This window comes from Parasteatoda tepidariorum, chromosome 6, assembly GCF_043381705.1.
Source record: "Parasteatoda tepidariorum isolate YZ-2023 chromosome 6, CAS_Ptep_4.0, whole genome shotgun sequence".
Taxonomy (NCBI): Eukaryota; Metazoa; Arthropoda; class Arachnida; order Araneae; family Theridiidae; genus Parasteatoda; species Parasteatoda tepidariorum.
The window spans coordinates 48,192,401-48,215,929 of record NC_092209.1 but is presented as its reverse complement, the minus strand read 5'-3'; the positions used below and the strand labels follow the sequence as shown (position 1 = coordinate 48,215,929).

Genomic DNA, 23,529 nt, shown 5'->3' with positions numbered 1-23,529 from the left:
ACATGACTTGAAATTCACTGGAATGTTCCTCGAACCAATCCATGACGATTCGACCCTTATGACATGGTGCATTAATCCTGTTGGTAAACACCATCCCCCGCAGGAAAAACTGTTGCCATGAATGGGTGAACCTGGTCTGCAACTATGTTCAAATAGCTTACAGACGTCAGGGATTGTTCTATGAGGATTATGGGTCCTAATGTGTCCCATGAAAACATTGTTCCTGAGCGAGAAACCATGAAAACCTGGGCGAGCCCATTGTTATAGATGGAGGGTGGTCATAATGTAATGGCTCTTCGGTGTATGTTACTAATTTAAAATAACAAATACGATGCGTTTACGAAAAAAAGAAGAAAAAAAACTGTATATTATTTTTAATTGAACATGTAATAATGTATTATTCTAATATTATGGGTGATATTCTCGCATTGAGAGGGGGGGTGCACAAATTATTTACTTCTTCGCATTTTGTAAATAATCATCACAGTAAAAAAAAAAAAAAAAAATTAAAAATCATAAAATCCGCGCAGTCGCAATTGCCGAAAAAAAAAGATCGACGACGACTCATGTAAATCGGACTCCTCAAACAAGTTTTTCGTTTCGAGATTATTTTGTTGTAATAGATAATATCGTATAATAAAATATGGGATTTAAAAAATATGGAAAAATCAATAGCATTAACTGCCAAAAATTCGATGGAATTATTGCTTTAAAAAAATAGTGCATGGAGTCCCTCCGCGCGGAAGAAGTTAAACTTCGCAACGTTAATTGTAGAAGAATCAGCAGTCGTAGAAGGATCACTAGTTCTATTCAACGACTCTTTTTCCTGCTCCGCTCGCTTCCGCGCTCTGTAATCACGGTAATATTGTGCATTTTTCCCTCGTGGATCTCTTGAACCAGTGCTTGTGGTTGCCTCATCGTCTCGCCCTGGAAAATGTATTTGTATTAATAATGTATGTGAATGCGTCATAATGTAATTGCAGAAGAGAAAACCTAACAATCAATTGATATTCACATGAGACGTACCTTGACATAACCTTAAACAGGGTTGCCACTCAAATCTGAAAAAAAAATTCCCTGTGTTTTCCCTGTCCATATTATGCACAATATATTAAGAGAAAACAACAATTACTGGGCTCTTGTGTGACCTATTGTTGGGCTAACTATATTTACTAATTTTAATTGCTGGAAAAACAGCTGAACATACTTAAATAATGCTATAATAAATGAAATAGTTTAGTATAGCTGAAATATCACGGTTAAATTACCATAGATTACGCTTTGAGTGATTACCATTTTTTAAAAGACAAAAATAAGAAACTAAATTCCCTTTTTTTTCCCAGTCTGTAAAGAAAAAATCAAAATTCCCTGCATTTTCCCTGTTCTCCCTGTGGAGTGGCAACCCTGCCTTAAATCCGTCGCATTGTCCGTGGGATTGTTTTCACTCATTTTTTACAATTGTTATCCACTAAATTTGAAAATAAAAAATACTGCCCTAGTAAATTATATGCGTATCAAAACAAACTAAAAAAATATTTATAGAAAAAAAATACTTTTATTTTATGCTAGTGAGAACCAAAACAATATGGAAATGAATGAGGGAAAACTGGATTCTACCACGTGATTTCCCGGCCAATAAAAATGTACCGTTAAACGTTTAACACAACCTTGTTGGAAATCGCATAAGAAGTATAACTTCAAAAAATAAATACTCAAATGCATGATTCGAATTTTCTATATTGTTCGAAATATATCGGGATGTTTAAAAATCACGTGAAAATCAATAACTGCCGAAAATACAATCGAAACATTGCATCGATTTATGATACTTTCGGCGTAAATTGAGCGCGTCAGAAAGTGATTATCTAAATACATGATCCAAATATTACGTGTAAAATTCTGTAAAAAAGAAAAGTAAAATTTTTTACTTTAAAAAAAAAATTTTTTTTCTGCAAGAACTCTGGAAAGTTCTGCGACAATGTCACTGTGATTCTGCCTTGGGGCTATCGTTATCTAGTAAGTTTTTAATCACCCTATATTTTCTGAAAAATTTGCTTTATCTCGCTTTCCTCTGTGGTTTTATTCAATATAACCAGTTACTATGATAACGTGACATTGTAATCTCAATTTTCAAGGCAGTCTTAGGCGAAAATCTACCATGCTAACACTACAAATGATGATTTTGAAAAATTTATTAATATTTCCGGAAAATATTTCTTTTTTCTCAAATTCAACTCCGTTCTAATCTATTAATGCGTCACATCCGTTAGAATTTTATTTAAGAACCATAACGATAACTATTCTCTGATTTTAAAACAGCTTTGACATATTCGATAAGGTCCGTAATTATCGCTGAGTTTAACAAATGATAAGGCCACCCTCGAAATTTGAGTGTGACCTTTACTTTCGACGCAGCTTTTCTCTATGAAGAAAATTTCAACTTTTGATGTAGAGATAGATGAACATAAGAGCTTTGATATTGACCTCTCTCGACTGCTACTCTCGACTTTTGATCTGGCATTCAATTTTTATGTAGCGTTTAAATTTTGATGACGCAAAAACTAATAACTTTCTTGTTATTTTTTTTTTTTTTTTTTTTAATTTACGTCGCACTAGAGCTGCACAATGGGCTATTGGCGACGGTCTGGGAAACACCCCTGAGGATAATCCGAAGACATGCCATCACAATTTTGATCCTCTGCGGAGGGGATGGCACCCCCGCTTCGGTAGCCCGACGACCTGCACGCGAGGTCGAGCACTTTACGGTAGAACAGTTTAACGAGGACCAATACCGCACACCCTCGGTCCCTACGCAGACTGATCAAAGTGGTCACCCACCCGCACACTGACCGCAGTCAGTGATGCTTGACTTCGGTGATCTGCTGGGAACCGTGTCTTAACGATCAGTCCACTACGGGACTCGTTATTTTTGAAAAATTATCTTAACTTTAGTACATCTTAAATCTTAACATTTGCATAACAGGCTATTTACATACGTTCGCCAGTTTTGTTAAGTCCAAATTAACATTTCTTCTAAGATTGTTAACGTTATGTTTTTAACAATCATAAATATATAATCACAAAAATTAGCGTGTTTTTTAATTCGTAGTCTAGGATTCGATAAATTAGTTGCAGATAACACTGATTTACGTTTAACTTACTATGGTTAAAATAAGAAGTAAAAGTTTGTGCGTCGAAGAATTATTTCAAAATGTTCTTGAGCTGAATATCGTGAGTTCGATACCCACTGGCCGGAGGATCCCCGCGTACAAAATGGTAACTGGCGCATGCTAAATCTGTCGGGGTCACAAAGTCCCCCAAGCTCCCATAACAAGTTAATATCTTTGGGTGTACTTTATCGGAGATTGATCGTGCTCTGGTTCAAGTCTTAATTACGATCTGCTACGGATAGCTTGGCAGGAAGGGCATTGAGTCCACGTCCGAGTGGTCGTGAGTTCGATACCCGCTGGTCGAAGAATCCCGTGCACAAAATGGTAACTACTGCACGCTAAATCTGTCGAGGTCACAAAGGCCTTCCAATTTATTTTATGTTATTTATTTTTCAATATCGAAAATATCAAGTCAGTAAATACAATCAACAAATTAGTTGGTAGAATGAGACAAAATAAATTTTGAACTTAAACTTCACGGAAACCTTTTATGCACACATTCTATATGCAATCAGTAGAAAACACTTGATTCCTCACTTTACCGGATTACCCTAATCTGGCAATCTGTTATGCAGTTAATCTGCAGTTTAACTAGGTTATGAGCCTAAATGGCTTTAGCGATTTGAAATGCGCCATTTCTTGTTTCCGTAGCAGTAGTCGACCTCGGGCAAAAGTAGTTATTTCTATAGACAAACTATAAGGCTCCTATAAGAAGTATAAGCTCCAGGTGTAAATAAACAAATTAACCAGCCATAGCCGTGATTATCTGAGCTATGTCTATGGTACTGACGTCAAATTTCTTAAGATTTTTTATTTAAATTAAAGATATTTTGTATTAAAAAAATATCTCCTTTACTCGAGACTTAAAGTAGGACATATTGATAAATCATACATTATCAGTTTTTCTGATAAGTACTATTTTGCATGTTTTGTTTCATTTCCCACACGAAGATAAAAATCAGAGTAGTATTCATAAAAGTTAAAGTACACCCGTTTTTTTTCTCAGACTCGTAACCATGGGTTGGCAGGAGTTGGCACGTTCTTTGCTAACCTGCGCTATTCTGCTGGGAACTCCAAGTCTCGGCCTTCGTGTGACCAGCGTAAATTGCCAGGAACCAGAAGACAAGAATCTTAGTGTGCACAATTTCACCCTTCCTGATGTTCTAGGAACAAGAAATGTGAGTTTGTCCGACTTCAAGGGCAAGACACTTTTGATTGCCAATGTGGCGACCTACTGAGCCCTAACTTGGCACTACCATCAACTGAATGCACTTAAAACATCCTACAGCAAGTTCTGGCTTCCCTTCGAAGTTCTGGGGTTCCCTTGCAATAATTTTGGTCAGGTAATTACTTTCACAATTCTTTGTGTTCTATTCAGACGATTATAACAACTCGTTACGTTTTGAGATAAACAAAATCTTAGCAGTGACTTCATGTGTGTGTGTGTAAGATAAAATATGTAAGATAAATATGCTATGTATACGATAAAATATGGGGATTGATTAGTTCAGCAGATGGTATGTTTTGGCCGATATTAATATTACGTCCTGAAAATATATCTTAGCTTCTAGCAATGTTTTGATAACTTAGATTTGAATTCTGTCTGGTTGTGTGATTCGTATATACCGTCCCTGCCAAATTATTAGACGCACTATAAGATTCTCTGTAAAATATTCATTCTCAGGTGATACTATACAGCTTTATTGCTTTTACGCGACTGAAACCAGTTTGCACTTGTTTACATTCGTGTATCAATGGGTAACATTATAATGCAATACGTTAAAAATAAATACAAAATAGGAAGTATATAAAAAATTTCCTGAATAAAAACCCATTACATGTATGTTTAAATATAAAAGTATTGTGCTTGCAAAATATGTAATTATTAAAAAAACTGCAGTGCGTCTAATAATTTCGTCTAACTATTATAATATACTAATATAATACCTGTTATAACAAATATTCTATATTCATATAATATGTCATCTAATTTATCTAATCGTCGAATTTATATTATATATCGTCTAATTTAACCCATTGATGCACGAACGTAAACAAGTGCAAACCGGTTTCAGCTGTGTAAAAACAATAAAGCTGTATAGTATGACCTGATGATTAAGATTTTACATTAAATTTTATAGTGCGTCTGATAATTTTGAAATACTTCCAGAATGAATCAACTACAATCTTGATATAAAATTTACCCCTAAGGTAGAACTAAGCATGGGAAGTTTTAGGGAATTTTGTTGCAAATTTGACCTTGGTTTCTCCAATTGGGTCAAAAACTGCGAGAATATGCAGTGTAGCGTTATTTCGTCGATTCCACTACTTGTATAGGCTGGTCATCGATGTTAATAAAATAAAAAAATATTTATGAAGTTATTGCATTCAGAAGAGGTAAGCATTCAAACTCTGAAATCTGTTTTTCTAGAAATCTCATCAATATCCCCGACAATTACTTTTGTTCCAATGATCAAATTTTCATGCACTAAGTGCCAATTTTTAATAATTCAAGAGGTTGACTTCAAAGATGCTAATTAATTAATTTATTAACTATTAATTAAGTTATGGAATCAGACACAACATATTTTCTCTGAAAAAGTTTACTTTTTTTGACAGATTTATATTTTAGACTGTTAAGACTTAGAACAGAATTTTGAGAATATGGTCCCAGTGAGCCGCGATGCCTCAGGGGATAGAGCGTTCGCCTCCCAATGAGGTGAACCGGGTTCGAATCCCACCGATGGCTGGTTAATACGAATTCCGCATCCGACTTGCACGGACCACAATGATGACGCAAAATATCCTCAGTGGTAAACGGATCGTGGGTTGGAGTCCCTTTGCCGTCAAGCTAACCTAGGGAGGTTCTCGTGGTCTTCCTCTCTATGTAACGCAAATGTGGGTGAATTCCCTGAAAAAGTCCTCCATGAAGGGAAATTTCTCCCAATACTTGATCCAGGAGTTCCCTTGTCTTCTGGATTTGGCATTTTTAAGCAATTCGAAATTTTTTTTCCACGGAATTATAAAATACGTTTATTTAAAGATAATTCCATTTTAAAAAAAATAATTTTTAATGATTATTTTTTATTTTACTTAATAATGGTAGATTTGGTTTAAAAAAAAAAAGAAGAGGTTTGATATGTAAGGTATAGAAACTTTCACACAATTTAAGAGGAGACAGTCAGAAAGTTCTTGAGTTATAAAATTTTAAGAAAAAAGCATATTTTTAAATTTGCATTTCTCAAAAATTATTTTACTGATTTCCTGCAAATTTTGGAATTGGCCATTGAAACTTTATGCTGCTCAAAACATGGGTAGAAGTTTTCAAAATTTTTTCGAACATTTATTAATAAAATTATGAAAAATAATAAATAGATAAGTATTAAAGATTATTTTTACGATAAATTATCTTTGAATAAACGAGTTTTATAATTATGTGCAAACATTTTACGATCCGCGTAAAAAGTTCTCGAGATATGGCAGTACGCAAAAAAAAAGAAAGAAATCAAATAAACATTAAAGAGTCCCGAATTTCTAACTCATTTCTAGATAAAATATTTTAATGGTCAAAAATCAAATTCCTGTCAGCAGAGAAAAAAATATTATTCAAAGACACAAAGTTTCTGGGTCTAATTCCGTAACTTATAGTTTGTCTATGGTAAGAACTCCCCCAGCCACAAAGTCTGAGGCTGAACAAGAATGGCGCATTTTAGGGGATCCTGTCTTAAACCACTACCTCTCATCCCTGCTTGAAATAGTTATACCTCGTTACCATAGTCACCGCCACGGATCCAGACGAATGTCTAGGGGAGTTCTTACTCTAGGCAAACCATGATTAAGAATTAACATTCATTTAGCGTATTTGATGTCAAATCTTTGACCCATTCAAAGTAACGCTTAGTCCCTAAAAATCCGATTATTAGAATATAAGTTATTCAGGGAGATTTTTATTTCTTGCTCACTGTACAAAATAGATCTGTGACAAATAAAGCAATCACAGAGATAGTGGATATTATGGTAAGTGGATGTTTATTCCAATATCATTTTGTTTCGATATTGTGGGCAATAAATGGACCTTATTGCCTTTCCATTGCTTTGATAGATTCTTCATCGATAGTAAAAAATAAAGAGTATTTCAGAAATTATTGGAACCACGACTATCGTCTGCTGCTGTTGGCACCTCTCAAACATTTTATTGAGTTTCATACATTCATTAAAAACGTAATACTCTTAAATAATAAATTCATTAACAATAATTCATTAGGAAATCATTTTATCAAAATGTTCCCTTAACCCTTATGTGTTTATACATCTGTTTCAATTTTTCAATGATGTAACATTCTGGAAAGCTGATTTCATGAGCTATTTTTCTTATTTATTATTTTATCTGATTTCAAATTGCATTGGCATGATAAGAATTTCTTATAAGATCTAAAAGCAAATTTAAACAGCGTATAAATTTAGCTATCTTTATATTTCTATCTGTTTGCAAACAGATCAGTAGTAGAAAAACTAGTCGTATCTCTTTTTTTGCACTAAATCTAAAAGAACCAGTAAAAAATAAAAATTCAACCAAAAATATCTAACTTAACATGATCTGAATGTTATTATTAATTTTAGTTTATTTCTTATCTTTTATTTTATTATTAGCCTTAGAAAAGCATAGGTAAATGTTGACAATTCGTAAGAACCTATAGAACATGCTTATAATGTGACGCATATTTCTCAGTGCACAATAAAAAGAAAATAAATGAGAAAAAAAATCGATTAATTTAAAAAAATAAATAGAAAAAACTAAAAAGTTTTCGGAATAATTTGTGCGGTATGATAAACAAATCACGACGAGTTCAATTATTTATTTATTTAATTTTTTTACTGATGAAATTTGTGGTCGCACACACAAATTGCGACTGTGTTACTTAAAAATAGCCAAAAGACTCTATTTAAAGCCATTGATTAATAAACAATTTCTTTAAAGTATAGAAATTTAAAAAAAAAAAGGAATTTTAATTGATTAAAAAATATTTTTTTTATTTTATTAACTTCATTCGAAGAAAATACTAAATTGCATGAAACCCCTTCGGTATAATTAAAATTAGTTCTTAGCTTTCGAAAGTAGTTTTATATTACTTAACATATTACTAATTATTACTTATTATCATTAACTAATGCAGCAATTCTAACCCTCTTATTACAACTGGTAATTGTTAAAAAAAAACTAAGAATTAATAAATTAATTTCCATGCAAGCATCAGCAAGCCTTACCGGACATCCCAGCAACTCATTACATAACAATACCTGATTTAAGGTTTCACAATAAAAAAATTAAAAAAACCACTTTCATTTATTATTGCAAACCACTTTCGCCAATAAAGATGGGGAAAAAAACACCGCCTAAGGCAACCCTGCTTTTATCACGTGCTCAAAACACTTCTTTTTTTCGTGCTTTGTTTGGGTTTCTTTCTACCAGTTCCTTAACTTCAGACTTCTCATATAGCATTCAGCACTGCTGTTGCTCGGATACTCCGCTGCCATGGCGTGGCACGAGTTGGCGTGTTCTCTATTGACTTGTGCCGTTCTGTTGATGTCTCCAGTACAGTCGATTCGTGTACCTAATCGTACATGTAAACCACCGACAAATAATACTGTCAATATCTATAACTATACGCTTCCTGATATTCTGCAAACTAGAAATATCAGTTTGTCGGAGTTCAGGGGCAAGCATGTGTTAATTGTCAATGTAGCAACCTACTGAGGGTTCACATGGCACTATCACCAATTGAATGCACTAAAACCTCGCTTTAACAACCACTCAAACTTTGATGTTCTGGGATTTCCTTGTAATCAATTTGCGCAGGTATGTTTATTTTATTTCCACCAGAAAACTTAACTAAACTTTTTTTTTCACAATTCATACACTATCGGAAATAAAAACAGCTTCATTTCGTTGGTAATTATTAAACTTTAAAAAAAAAATGTAAAAATCTATCTACAATTTTATGGGGAAAAAATTCGAGTTTTTAAAATTTAATCGAAATAAAGTGAAAAACTAAATCTACCTCAGGGATAAAAAGCATTTGTAGTTTGATTTTATGTTATCAAAGTATTTAAATTTGAAAGACAGGATTTTACAGCTTTTTTATGCTTAAATTAACTTTGTTTCTGGTATAGTAAAATTTTCGTGGTTTCTCATTTCTACTAACGAGAATTCGTTTTAGTAGAATATTTCTAAGATTTTGGTGAGATTCGATCCACGAAGGTGAGGTGTTTCTTAAGAGGGTTTATCTGCTAAATGCTCATGATTGAGAGGTTTCTTGGAGAACTCTTCTCATTTTATTTGCATATTCGTTTTTATTTTTATTCATTCTCTTAAATTTGCGTCAGGTATAGTTTCTATAAGCATGTTTAATTGGATGTTTTTTTCATTCACTGTTCAGGTCCCGCAGTGGACTGATCGTTAAGACACGGCTCCCAGCAGATCACCGAAGTCAAGCATCACTCGCTACGGTCAGTGTGCGAGTGGGTGACCACTTGGATCAGTTTGCGTAGGGACCGAGGGTGTGCGGTATTGATCCTCGTTAAACTGTTCTACCGTAAAGTGCTCGATCTCGCGTGCAGGTCGTCGGGCTACCGAAGCGGGGGTGCCATCTCCACTGCAGAGGATCAAAATTGTGATGGCATGTCTTCGGATCATCCTCAGGGGTGTTTCCCAGACCGTCGCCAATCGCCCATTGTGCAGCTCTAGTGCGACGTAAATTAACTACAACAACAACATTCATTGTTCAGTCTAATAAAAATAGTTATTTTGTTTGTAGACATCTATAAAAGGTAGTTATTTCTTTGTAATTCACCCTAAATGTGTAAGATTTAACAAATTTTATGAAATATATTAATTGAAGTAAAAGTAGAATAATTTGAAACTTATTTATTACTTCATGAAACAAAATTCCTTCCCCCCCCCCCCAAAGCCTTTTTTAAGACCGTTACTTTTTAAGTGTTCTATTAAAAGAGATTTTTTCTTCATGACGTAACCTCTCATTCCGTTGGATAAATTTTCGCAATAACGTCCCGGTAAATGTCATTAGGCAATAATTGGAATATTGCAATTCCAATAAACTAGTATTTCCTTCTGGGAACAAATGTAGTTTTTTTTAAAATTAAATATTATGTTTGGTTTTATATCGGTCTATTTATATAGATCTTTCGAATCTGAAATCGAACGAATATTTCTGAAAAATATTTTATCAAGATATCTTTTATAACTTAATTCCCATTATATTTTGATCTTTCATTTTAGCTATAAAGTTTTATTGCTTCGATGTTTTTATTTATTGTTGCTATTAAACTTCCAAAATACCATGTTTCTTTGGGGCTTTTTAATGGGTTGTTACAAAATAAATATGTAAGCTATTACAAATGAGTCATAAAAAATATTGAATCAAATGTTCGAAAGTACTTATCATTAATTTGTAATTATAAGTAAAGTTTAATGGAAAAGGTTTTGGCTTAAGACATTGATATAACAAGATTTTTTCCCAAATTTACTATAAAACTAATTGCTTGCAGATAATTGTTGGATTCAGCGATGAAATTCCTTTTAAAAATACCAGTTCTGCTTGAAATAGAAAATTTTAATACTTGTGTTCTAGGAGGAAGGGTACAAAACTCAGCTCTCTCACCAGCAAACTAAGTTTTAAAAAAAAATTTTTTAATGTGTAACATATTTTTTTCCTTATCCATTCACACACGACCATTAAATCTTAACTGACAAATTCGAATATTACTTAGGCACCAATAACTTAATTTAATTAAATGCAGTACGTAACACTTAATGCTTTTGCTTTGTTTGACACTAAAAGAGGTAATAAGTAATAATTAATAACTAAGTAATGAGAGGTGATAAGTAAATAAGAGGTAATAACTAAGTAATTATATGAAAATGTAGTATTTTTACATTGTAACAATACTATCGCAACTGAGTTGGAAAATATTTTGTATAAAATAAAAAAGTTAGTTTTCGAAACATTTTCAACTTTTTATCACTAACACAAAATCGTTTGTTGATGACGAAAAGCGAAAGATGTTATTTCTCCGTATTTCTCTAAGATTTAAAACCAATTCAATTTTTTTTATCTAATTGCGAACGGAACTCAGAACATCTTGCAGCGAGCTCCAAAAACTCCGAGTCAGACCCGTTTTGTTTCCGTTCTTACGAATCTAGAAAGATACTAGAAGAATAAGGTTGACTTCAAGATTTTCATTAAATCAATTGTAAAGGTTTGAAGCAATTTTTCAGTATGTGAATTTAATTTTTGGAAAATTAGAAAGAGATTTGTACAAAAATAACAAAAATACCAATTGGTTAAATAAAGTATGGTTAACTAACTTAGTACCGCATATAAATAACATGAAAATTTTTATCTTAATTATGCAAAAATAACAAAAATACCAATTGGTTAAATAAAGTATGGTTAACTTAGTACCGCATGTAAATAACATGAAAATTTTTATCTTATTTATGCTTATTAACCCTTAGTTGTTATGAACAACCACACCAAGTATAATTGGATACCTGCAAGTGACGTCATTGTATGCAAATCGTGATATTTGTTGATTCAGACGCCCAAAAGGTTCGACACACACGCGTGACGTTGCTTACAGCAGGTATCCAATTAAATCTGATTTGAATCGCATGGTTTGGCATAATCACAGTTGCAATTACTCAATTATGATAAGTTATAATATCAATCATAATTATATAATTAGTTACAATGAAACCGATTGAAAGTATGACAGCAATGATCGTGATAAAAACAATAAAATGATTACATGGTTTAAATGCATGTTTTGTGTCTTTTTTATTTACTGTAATGATTCCCAAAATGTTGGCCCTTTGCAATTTCATATCAAAGAGAAATTTTTCAGCAGTCGTTAAATATCGTCTGAAAATGTGTCATGGAAGAAATACGATTAAGCTGCATTCAGATATTCGAATTCTATCCGTTGTATTTAACTCGCATTCAATTTCAAGAACATTTCTTTGCATTTTTCATCCACCTACGTTTTAATTACATTCGAATTCTTTGAAGAAGGTTTATGATTTGAATAAATATGAGAACCCCCGACTAGCGAAATAGTCTGGTCTGATAAATTGCTTCTAAACGAAATTTTAATATGCGTTTTTCTGGAGGGCACCGAGATCTCGGCAATAATAGAGGAAATTCTCATTTCATCAAAAGCATTAAAAAAAAATTCGTAACTAATTAAGTTATTGTACGTATAGTTATAATACAAATTACTGCAATACAGAAAATAAATTGTTCACCAGATGTATTTTGTAAGATACTTATAACTTGGAAAGTTTTTTAAGAACGTGATTTTTGCTTAGACTTGCTTTGACACTTTTTGAAGTTCTGTTAAGTTTATTTAAAAGCTAATTAGTGGATACTTAAAGTAGTTGAAAAATAGTTATAAACTTGGTTTTCAAATTAATGTCAATTTGACATGATTTTTCACCATGTTTCAATAATTAATTTTTTTCTTCATGAAACCTTATTAAAATTTAGATTTGCTCTGTATAATCATATACATATCAACCCTCTGCTAAATTTTATTTCAATACATTAAATGAGGAAAAAGTGTACTGAAAGTGTCTTTTGTCTGGATAATACAAGTGAAAAAAAAATGACTATATTTGCGTTGAAACTATTATTTTTTTAACAATTAAATTCAAGTAATCTATCAATTAAATAAATTGTTCTTCATCAAATTATTTATAATTTATTTTTGCAGTTTTATAATTTATTTATACGTTTGTTTTGGTACCATTTAAATTTACTTGCGAGAAATGTAGTGTTTTCCCCTAACTGGAAACTTAATTATATCAGTGGTTCCCAAAATGTGCTCCGTGGAAAGTTCACATATATTCCGGTAGCTAGAACTTTTTTATAACCAGAAATATTATCAATAAACTTTAATTGTTTCGGTTGTTAAAATGGAATTATATAAAATGGTAATTAAATTAGGAGCAAAATTTAGGAAAAGAGTTTTTTCTCTAACTAGTATAAACTGTGAAAAGCATATGCATTTGTAAAAAGAAAATGTCCATAAGTATTTCTAATCAAGCTTTTCACTTTAAAATAAAAAAATCCAAATTCAAAAATTAAAAATCTTTTTCTCTGATCTTTTTTTAATCTTTTTTAAAATTCTATTCTCAACCTTTATATCAATGAAAAACCATAATTCAGCTTATTTTATTCCTTTGCATACACCAAGAACAAACTCATAATTAAAATATTTTATTTCTTACTTTAAATATTTACAAACTAATTAGCAATAGTAGTTTTTTTTCTTTGTTAGTATATTCTCAACTGCTAATAAACACTTTTTTTTCTTTTAAAAAGAAAAGAAGAAAGAAAAAGGAAAAAGTTAAAGTTTTGTGAGCTCGAGCACTCAGATTTCCATGGCCGATAAACTTTCTCTCTCTTCCATAGCCGATAAAATTAATCTCTGATAACTATTCTCAACCTTTTTATCAATGGAAAGCTATGATTCAGCTTATTTTATTCATTTATAGCTTATTTTATTAATTTATAGCTTTTTTTATTCCATTGCGCACACCAAGAACAAACTCATAATTAAAATATTTTATTTCTTTAAATATTTACAAAATAATTTATAGTAGTTTTTTCTTAGTATATTCTCAACTGCTAATGAGTAATTTTTTTTTTTTTGGAAGTTAAGGTTCTGCGAAAAGGAGCTGGAGCATATATGGTTCCATGGCCGATAAAATTTGAGAAACACTAGTTGAAGATAACATTGTTAATAATGTTTACAACGTAGGAGTTTCCTGATCCGTAAAAGTACATCCCAAGCGGAAGGAAATAGTCTCCATCAGCATCCTTTGTAATTTAGGATGTTTGTATTGAAATACGCCCAATAATAAAAGAAACACTATGAATAAAAGTCCGTTCTCGATAGTTGAACAGAAAGATACAAAAAAAGAAATTTAAAGCTATTGGCACCATAAATTCAAACAATGTGATCGAATTTCTGAAAAGAAAATTTAACTGAAATTTTATTAGTGATGTAGGACTAAAATATGCTGTTTTTTAACATTCAAAATTACTTAAAATTGACTCAAATTGACTTAAAAGAAACAATGAAAATTGTGCAGGTTAATTGAGGCTATTGTAGTGACTTGAGACTTGTAGTGAAATATATATATACAGTCAGACCCCGATTTAACGATCCCCTATTTAACGAATTTCGCGATTGAACGAAATTTTTTTCAACCCCAGCAAAAACAGAGTCAAAAAACCCTAATTAACGAATAATTAACCCCGAATTAACGAATTATTTCAGCATCCGGAAAAAATATTTTTCATTAATTTTGATCAGAAAAATACTGCATTTTTTTGTAATTGGCAGATTCTAAAGGGAAAAAATCTTTCCTGGGAGGAATAAAATAGAAAAAGTGCAGGTGGGCAGAGTCAATAAGACATTAACTTGCAAGGTCATTTTCCGGGGGTTTGTCACGTGGACTATGAGTCAAACAGGAAATTCCTTTTTTATCTTAGATAGTCGTTTATAACTAGTAATTTTTAATAATACATATGTACAAAAAACCATTTTTTTAACCCCGATTTTACGAAAAACCCCGATTTAACGAATAAAATTTCCGGTCCCGATGAATTCGTTAAATCGGGGTCCGACTGTATATATAAAAAACTGAAATGCGTAAGTTTTTCGCAAACAAGATAATTTTGTTTAACAACGAATACAGATGAAAAGAAAGAGAAGAACCATGCTAAAACTGAGATTAAAACGCAGTAATAGTCTTAAAATAACTTCAGCAAAAATTAAACAAATTTTAATTTAACGGAATGTGATATTTCAAAACTACTTAGTAATGTGAAATCAAGTTTGATGAATATGGTTCTGCAGCTGATATTATCAATTTTTAAAAAATTCTTTGTCGCCCATATAAATTAATATTTTCCATAAATGCATGGTGTCCTCAAATCGTAATATTTTTCGAGGATGTTCAGCTGATTTGTCCTCAAATCATGGTTTATATACCTGGTCACTTTATTGAGTAGTGTAGAAAAAGTTTTAAAAATACTTACCCCCATAAAACTAGGTTCAATTAAACACATTTCAATGAATAAAATGAAGCAAAAAAATACTGTACAAAAATATTAATTAGTTAATAAATAAAGAAATCCCATACATATTGTTCTCCGTAGGTTAACATGGTGGAAATGGAACCTCTTTTCTGTTTGAAAAGGTTCTATTTAAATTTTGATACTTGTTTTTTACTGAGATTCATAACATTTGTTTTCTTTGAAATTTTTCAGCAAGAGCCTGGTGGTAACGGGGAGGAAATTATGAATGGTATCACTTATGTGAGACCTGGCAAAGGATTCAAACCAAACTTTCCAATATTCCAAAAAATCGACGTAAATGGCGAGAATGAACACCCACTTTTCACATTCCTTAAGGTAATATAATATATTATGAAATATTATTATTCATTACTACTAAATATTATTTTTCCCACAGATTTATTGATGAAATTATTTGTTCAAATATTTTTTTAGGCTATATGTATAGTTTTTCAAAATAAACGTTACACTCAGAGAAACTTTTGATGCAAAGATCGAAGTTTTAAGTCTGCAACCTTTTTGATTTGAATGGCAAGGACCGATCAAGACGAATTGCTGCCCAATGCCCACCAAATTTTCTGGGCCCCTTACAAATTATTTTGAAATTAAATTACTGAAGAGTAGTCCTAACAATGAAAAAGAATCTATTGAACTGCATGATTCAAGAGAAACATTCTACGAAATTTTGGAAGCAGACAATTGAAGCTTATTTTTCTAAGATAAAATTTACGCATCTATGATGACCGCAAACAATTGAAATCAGTGATTTTTGCTTTAAGTCACTGATTAGCTGAATTATTTTTTATTCGAACTTGATTAGTGCATTACTTTCGAATACGATTAGTGTAATGTTCACGTGAGTTTAGTTGCATCACGATATAAAGAAAATTTGAAATTAAAAAATGCTCATTTTGAGAAAAAACTTTCTTCCAGTATTATTGAGGACTTTGAACTAATTTTTGAGACCCCTCAGAATTTGTGGGCCCTAGGCCCATGCCTAGGCGATAATCAGGCCCTGTTGAATGGCCTAATGAAGTGCTAAGTAATTGGTGCTGACGATAATTTAAATTAAGGAATCTAACGCAGAAAGATTAGGGGTGATTTAGTCTATAGAAATAGGCTATTTTCAGGTAGTGACAACAAGAAAAAAACACTTGTCAGAATTTTTTTATTTTTTTGTTAAAAGTTACGGGAGACGGTACTAGACAAGGAAAACATAGCAGTCACGCTCAATAGTAAAAAATACAAAAATTATAAGTTTTTTTTAAAAATTTTTATTATTAAAGTGAGGGAATGATTACATGGTGACGGAGTGATTTTAGTTATAAAACATGTTTAAAATATTAGTTTTAATAAAAAAAAATATATATATATAGCAGGTGTTAATTTCTAAGGATGAAAGTTGAGCAAGGAAAGTATTGGTATTTCAGTGAGAAATGTTTTTGTATTCGAAGGTGGTACGAATTACAATAGAAGGATTGAGATTTCATAGGTTTAAAAAAATTAATAAAAAATATTTATAAATAATACTTCAAACTCATGAGATATTGAAATAAAGACATCTTCAAACTTTATACTAAGCAAGCAACTTATTAATTCTTTTACAGAAAAAAATTTAAATCATTTACATCATTTTAGCCTATTTGCAGAGAATTTCCAATAGATCTAAGATTGCTTCAGTTTAGTCAGGAGACTGATGGTCGTTTTTTTTTCTTTTAAATTTATTAAAGTTTATTTCACTATCTCTGTAAGCAATTTCCTGAACTAATACCTTAATCAGTCATGCGTAGAGCAAAATTAGCACATATGAAGAAGACAAATATTATTCCCAAAAATAATATTAAAAACACATTATTTTAATTAAAATTTCTATACGCTTTAAATAAATGGAATAGAGGACGCCTTGGGATAAAATTATGTGAAAGGCTGGGGCCCACCTGGAGCTATAGCACCAATGAGAAAGGAAAGAAACACACACACATACATGCCACTCTAGATCATTTTCTCCCTAATGCTATATTTGTCTTTTGACGAAACAAAATTAACAACAAACTTCAATTAATTAAATTTTTACTTGAGGTGGTTGTCTTCCCTGCTTTTGATTAAATCCTATCAATATCCCTAAAATTAAAAATAATAATGTATCGAAAATGAAAGTTGGTATGTTTAATTTAATGCGAAATAAACAAACGGAATATGATTTTTTAGCAGGGGAGAGTGGGGTCAATTGTAACAGGGTACGATTGTAACAGAGCTAAAAATTTCGAGTGTCTGGTTCTAGATTTGGTTCCCAAGTGGCGCATAAGGTGTATTTAATAAATCTACATGTACACCCCTGCTGGCAACCATTTTTATGTACTTTTGAAAGAGTTACATCACAAAAGATATTTTCACGCTACGTAAGTACTTTTTTTTTTTGGTTTAGAATATATTGTAACAAAGTGATTTTGTTAAAACAAATAAAAATTATTAGCCGAATATGTTAGTGGACACCTTAATTAACATTTCTATAAAAAAAATATTAGTTTTGTTAATTAACTAGCATTGTTTTTAACAAATGAAGCTGGAATGGCGTCTGGGGGACGATTGTAACAACAAGTAAAGGGACGATTGTAACAGCTGAAAATAAATAATCTTATGTTTACAAACCATTACTTAACTCTTTAAGAACTACCAATAGTTTCCTATATCATTTATATTATGTTGCATGTGCATTATTTTATTTGTCACCTTTCACAGCATAAATTAAAATTTTTAACCCCTTAAAGTTAAAAGTTTAACCCTTTAGGTCTCTGCTCATTATTATTTTTACTCCTAAAATATCACTACTATTTTGATCAATAAAAAAATATATCACAACTATGATAATATGTATAATTAACTATGTTTTAGTTGAATTTATGAACTGTTACAATTGACCCCGTAAGTGGGGACAATTGTAACAAGTGCACGACTGTCAAAAATTGTTAATAACTAATATAATAACATTTAAAATAAGGTATTTATTTTTTTTTCTAGTAGAGGATAGTCTACTTTACTCGTCTGTCAATTAATACTAATAATATATTGGATTTTTTGTAAGTTAAAAATAGTTAAGTTAAAAATGGTACAATTGACCCCATTCTCCCCTACTTAAAAATCAACTAACAAAAAGGATAGGTGACCTAGCAATATCTTTTTTAAGACACTGGGTATGAAATATTTTATGCTTTTATCGAAAGTTTTTTTTTTAAAACGTTGGAAGGCGGATTACAGAGATAAAAATTTTTTAAAACTCTTTCCTTTTTATTTCAGTGGATGAAGGCAATATTTGATTTCGATCTCAATCCTACCTCGTGATTTGTTTTCTTAATAACACAACATAAAAGTTGTCTTTTGTTCCCCATATAATAAGGTCCTGATTGAATTGTTCTGTGGTTTATTCTCTTGCAACAACAAAAGCTTTTTTGTGTAACCGTTCTGGCTTGATTAGTAGCTTCCCTTAACCCTGAACTAATTTTGAATCGGAAAAAGGAAACTATATGTGCACTTTCATCAGAATTTTAACATAAATTCCTTATTTACTACGTATATTGAAATCTAAGCGCTTAATTTAATCAAATCTTGCGATATTTTTCACCCAGCAGATCAGGTGCTATTTAGCCAGTTCACAGTATTAGTTTAAAATCAGTTGAATTATATTAAATAGTTATTTTAATTTATTAGGATTAAGCCCCTCTAGTATATGCAAAATGTATTTTTTTTGTTAAAAAATTATATTTAGAAGTTCATAAAATAAGGGCTCACAAGGAGGTACAAAAGGGCAAATCACTATATGGCCGTTTTGGCGGCTCTATTTTAAATATTTTTGATGATTTTTATAATTTTTTGGAATTGTAAAAGTTTAAAATAGTTTTTATTCCTTCAGGGTGATGATACTGTAATCGTAAAATTAAAATTATGTAAATTGTGTACGATATTTTGAAAAACAGTACTAATGTCGCCTAACTAGACACCCGCTCCTTTTAAGTTTGGTGTCATTTGTTGGGTTTCTCAAAATATCAAATACGACTGTTTTTATTTTAATTATTATCGACATTTTTTAGCTCAATTTTAAACAACTTGATCCTCATTCTTATGTAACAATTACAGCGCCACCTGTAAACCAAAAAGCAAAATCCTGCCAGATTGAGATTATATTTTTCCACCAAAATATCCGGAATTGTTAACAATATATGAAATGATTATATTTTATACTTTTAATTAGTATCATTGGGGATTTGTTAGTATTAGTTAAAAGTAATTTCTTGATGTAACAAGTAGATTAATATCTTGTTTTCTTTAATAAGAATGGTATAATTTTTATTAATTCCCATGGACTTATTAATATTAATCTGATTCATCGCGATAATAAACCAGCATGGATGTGTTGGGCACTGTCAGATTATCATATGAACTGGTATTCCCTTACTAATGCGTTTTTTTAATTGGATGATAATAAATAAAAGTAAAATTTGGATTTCATAAGTGAATTATTTATTCAATCAAATAATTCATTTATTCAATTTAGAAAAAGTTATTTTTCTTTAATTGTCAACTCTGTAATATTTCTTAATATTTCACTAAAAAAGGTAATTTATCGTAACTTTATTTCTTAAGGACAAAATAAAAAGCTTATTGTGAAACAATGACACAAATGTCTCTTTTCAATATAAAATTTTAACAGCTATGTAAAACAACTCAACTTTACATAGCGTCATAAATCTCTTTTCAAAGTATGTTTCAAATTTTTGATTTGTCTCACTTCCAAAGTTTTTAAAGCATAATTTATGAATTGGTGACTTGTCTTTGTTCGCATTTGCAGCTTGCCATCGTTTTACAAAAAATCTTTTCAATTGTTTTTTTATGGTGACTGTTATGTTATGAAACTTTCATGGTATTATTGATTGTTTCTGTGAAAGAATATTAATTTTAAAAATACGAGTACAATACTGAAATATTTACGACAATGTTTCATATGATGCAATTCTCCATTGTTAATATTTAAGACATACATTGGGGATAGAAGATCATTCTAATTTTTCATTTAAATTACTGTGAAACCTTATTATTTTATCCTGAATAAATAGTTTCACCTTGTGTTATCAGTTATTAAAAATGTTTTTGCGTTGCGTATTTAGTGGTTTGGCGAGTTCGTAACAAAGAACGTTTGGGGGAAAGGACGTGACAAGCATGTTAAGAAACATGCTCGTCAATGTTTTTTTTTTTGCCTAATTTTTCTTTGGGTGTTCTTGTGTTGCGAAACCATGAGCATTCTTCTAAATTTGTCTTAAATTACCTTGAAGATAATTTTCACACAGCTATCGGCTATTAAAAGAAAGCAAAACAGAGTTTTTTATGCATTTTTTTTTTAAATTTTTCTTTTTTTTCGTGATTGCTTTTTTATCAATCTATTTCCAAAAACATGTTATAGATTTTAACTACATCTATTAACATTAAAAATATTTGTTGCGTTACGTGTATTATATTCTTTTTCTTATTTTTATTTTATATTATATTTGATTTTAATATTATTTTAGAGTATTTTATATTAATCAGTCATTCAAGAATTCTCTATGAAAATCTTTTTTGAGAATACGCTACTTTAAAAATGAATTTCAGTCTTAATTTCCGAAGCTTGTGTATCTGCCGCGTTCTCTAAACAATAAAACAAACACCTTAAAATACAAGAATGCTTTATGCAATTCCATATAACTATAATTTTCAGCTTTTGTTCTTTTTTTCCCCGTCGAAACGAAACTTCCATGTGTAGTGTGCAACAAACGTTTCAAGTAAAAATGTACAAATCCTGCTTTTTTTTTATATTTGGCATTATAAAATACATTGTAAGAAATAATCCAATTTTAAAAATGGTTAAATTTTATTTTTCGAAAAACAAAACTCTTTGACTACTTGCGCAAATGCCCCATTATGGCTCTTTGGAGAGTCTTTCCATCTCTATCATCCTCCTTCTCTGAAATTAAAATACACCCTCCCGGGTAAAATAAGTAACTATTTTACCTATTAAGAATAAAAGTTTTTATTTAGATGTCTTTAGTTTTTCAATACATTTTTTTAAAGTTCGAAACAAACTCTGTATAAATCTTGTATTTTCATTTCAGTCCCTCTGTCCACCAACAAGAGATGATTTCTCTGATCAGAAGAAGTTGTTCTACACACCTATAAAAGTACGTGACATTAGATGGAATTTTGAGAAGTTTTTGGTTAACGAACACGGTTTTCCAGTGAAACGATATGATCCATCAACGCCACCAGATGACATAGCCACAGACATCGAAGCTTTGCTAGCAAGTCGTCGTCAATAGCAACTTTAGCTTCAGACGGCTTTAAACTAAAAAAGCCAGTCCATTGTTTTAATTTTTTTTTTTAAAAAAAACTTTTATTCAGTATTAATCTCTTATACAGTACCTTCTACAAAATGTTTCACGACAAGGAATTTTATTTCAGCATATTAGCTTTGAGAAAAAAAGCTTTTTTAGACTGAATTTGTGTAGTACTCATTTGCCGAAGCTGAATCAGCCATAACTATGAAGGCAAACCTTAAACCTTAGGTGGTTTGTTCGGATGTGTGTTCAAAATCTTTCATGGTCTTAAAGTGCATTCAGCCATGTAAAGACTGCGGGCATTTTGGTTCAATTCAGTTAGAGAAATGAGTAGCACGATCAAGTTTTAAAATTGTATGTTAACCTTGAAATAAAAATATTTTTCACCGAAAATTGTTTCTCATTGCATTAAATTAACTGTGAAATCAGTAAAATAAGAGTTTCATTCTAATTTGTAGTTTATGTAGTAGATTTTTGTTAAATTTTTCTAAGTTTGTAAAAATATTTTTTCTTATTCTACATAATCGGCAACAGTGACACTTAAATTTATATTTCCAAACTTTTGGTGGCATCACTTTTACTGTTGAATCAATATAGCATATTCTGTACTTCTTATTGCAGAGGTTTATAAGAGCTTTACGTTTTTAGAATACTACAGAAGCACTTCTTAACTTTTAAATCTGTTTACATAAAATGCTAAGTTCTAACCTGACTCATCATTACTAATTCTCCCACTTCCCAAGAAGTTAGAAAGCTAATAATTATTTAATAGATAAATAAAAACTTGATTTTCATTTCTGTATTTTGTAATTATCGCGATAATTAGAGTGATTGGCAATAATAACGCTTTTATCAAGATAAAAGTTAAAAGTTCGGACATTGCATTCTTTATAAAATAAAAAGATCTTAAGTTTCATTTCGTAGTTATCTAAGTAATTATTCAAATTTAAAATTATGCCAAATAAAACTTTACCACAAAAATAGGAATTCTAAATTTCAACCCAGATAGAGGGAGGAACTAAAGTTTAATTTCGATATTTTGTAACTTTTGAGGTAATTAGTCTTATGGATATTAATGCTAAATAAGTTTTTACTAAGATAAATCTTAAATTTGGTTCATTTGCTCTTTATAATATAAATGGAAAAAAGTTTCATCTTGATATTTTGTAATTATCGGGTAACTAGCTGAAATCCCCCTAATTGGATGCCTGCAAGTGACGTCATCGTGGATAACTCGGGGGCATTTGTCGATTCAAAAGACAATGAAGTTCGACACACACCCGTGCCGTCGCTTAAAGGTATCCATTTAAATCGCATGGAGGGGCATAGTTACTTCTCGAGTTGCAATTACTCGATTGACAGTGATGTGAAGTAACAATTTCACTCAAACTTTAATCATATGTTGTCTCAAACTTTAATCATGTGTTCCATTTCAAATTACTAGAATTTTTTTAAAAAACCAGTTTGATATTTGGAAGTAAATACTCCGGCTGAGAGTAAAGCTAAATAACCCGTTCCCTTCAATTACTACCAAGTAATGGGTGCAGCATACCAGATTCAATCTCTTAAGGGATTACCGTTATCGGTAAATATTTAAAATTAATCTTTGAAAACACAGTGTTAGGGATTCCATTCTGTTTTTTGTTGAAGGGCACGTTGTGAAACAATGGCAAGATCTTTTTATGTATTCAGATTCTTAAAATTTTAAAACAGCAGAGAAAACTGTTTTTATTGAAATTACATTTCATTCCGATTTTCATGAGAATTGTTTATTGAAAAGAAGTGCAAAATAATACAACGTGATTATCGCAAAATATATTTTTAATAAAT

At 30.9% G+C, this 23,529-nt stretch overlaps 1 protein-coding gene across 2 annotated transcripts; it reads left to right on the top strand.

Moving 5' to 3' along the window:
- Positions 1-3,686: 3,686 nt before the first annotated feature.
- LOC107449605 (glutathione peroxidase-like) lies at positions 3,687-22,092 on the top strand. 2 transcript variants are annotated; one of them, XM_016065187.2, is made up of 3 exons: positions 3,687-4,513; positions 15,530-15,673; positions 21,478-22,092. In XM_016065187.2, the coding sequence occupies exons 1-3, from the start codon at positions 4,187-4,189 to the stop codon at positions 21,679-21,681; spliced, it is 675 nt and encodes a 224-aa protein (XP_015920673.1). In that variant the 5' UTR covers positions 3,687-4,186; the 3' UTR covers positions 21,682-22,092. The 2 variants fall into 2 exon arrangements, with proteins under 2 accessions (XP_015920673.1, XP_015920674.1); XM_016065188.2 differs by lacking the exon at positions 3,687-4,513 and adding an exon at positions 8,530-9,027.
- Positions 22,093-23,529: the final 1,437 nt, after the last annotated feature.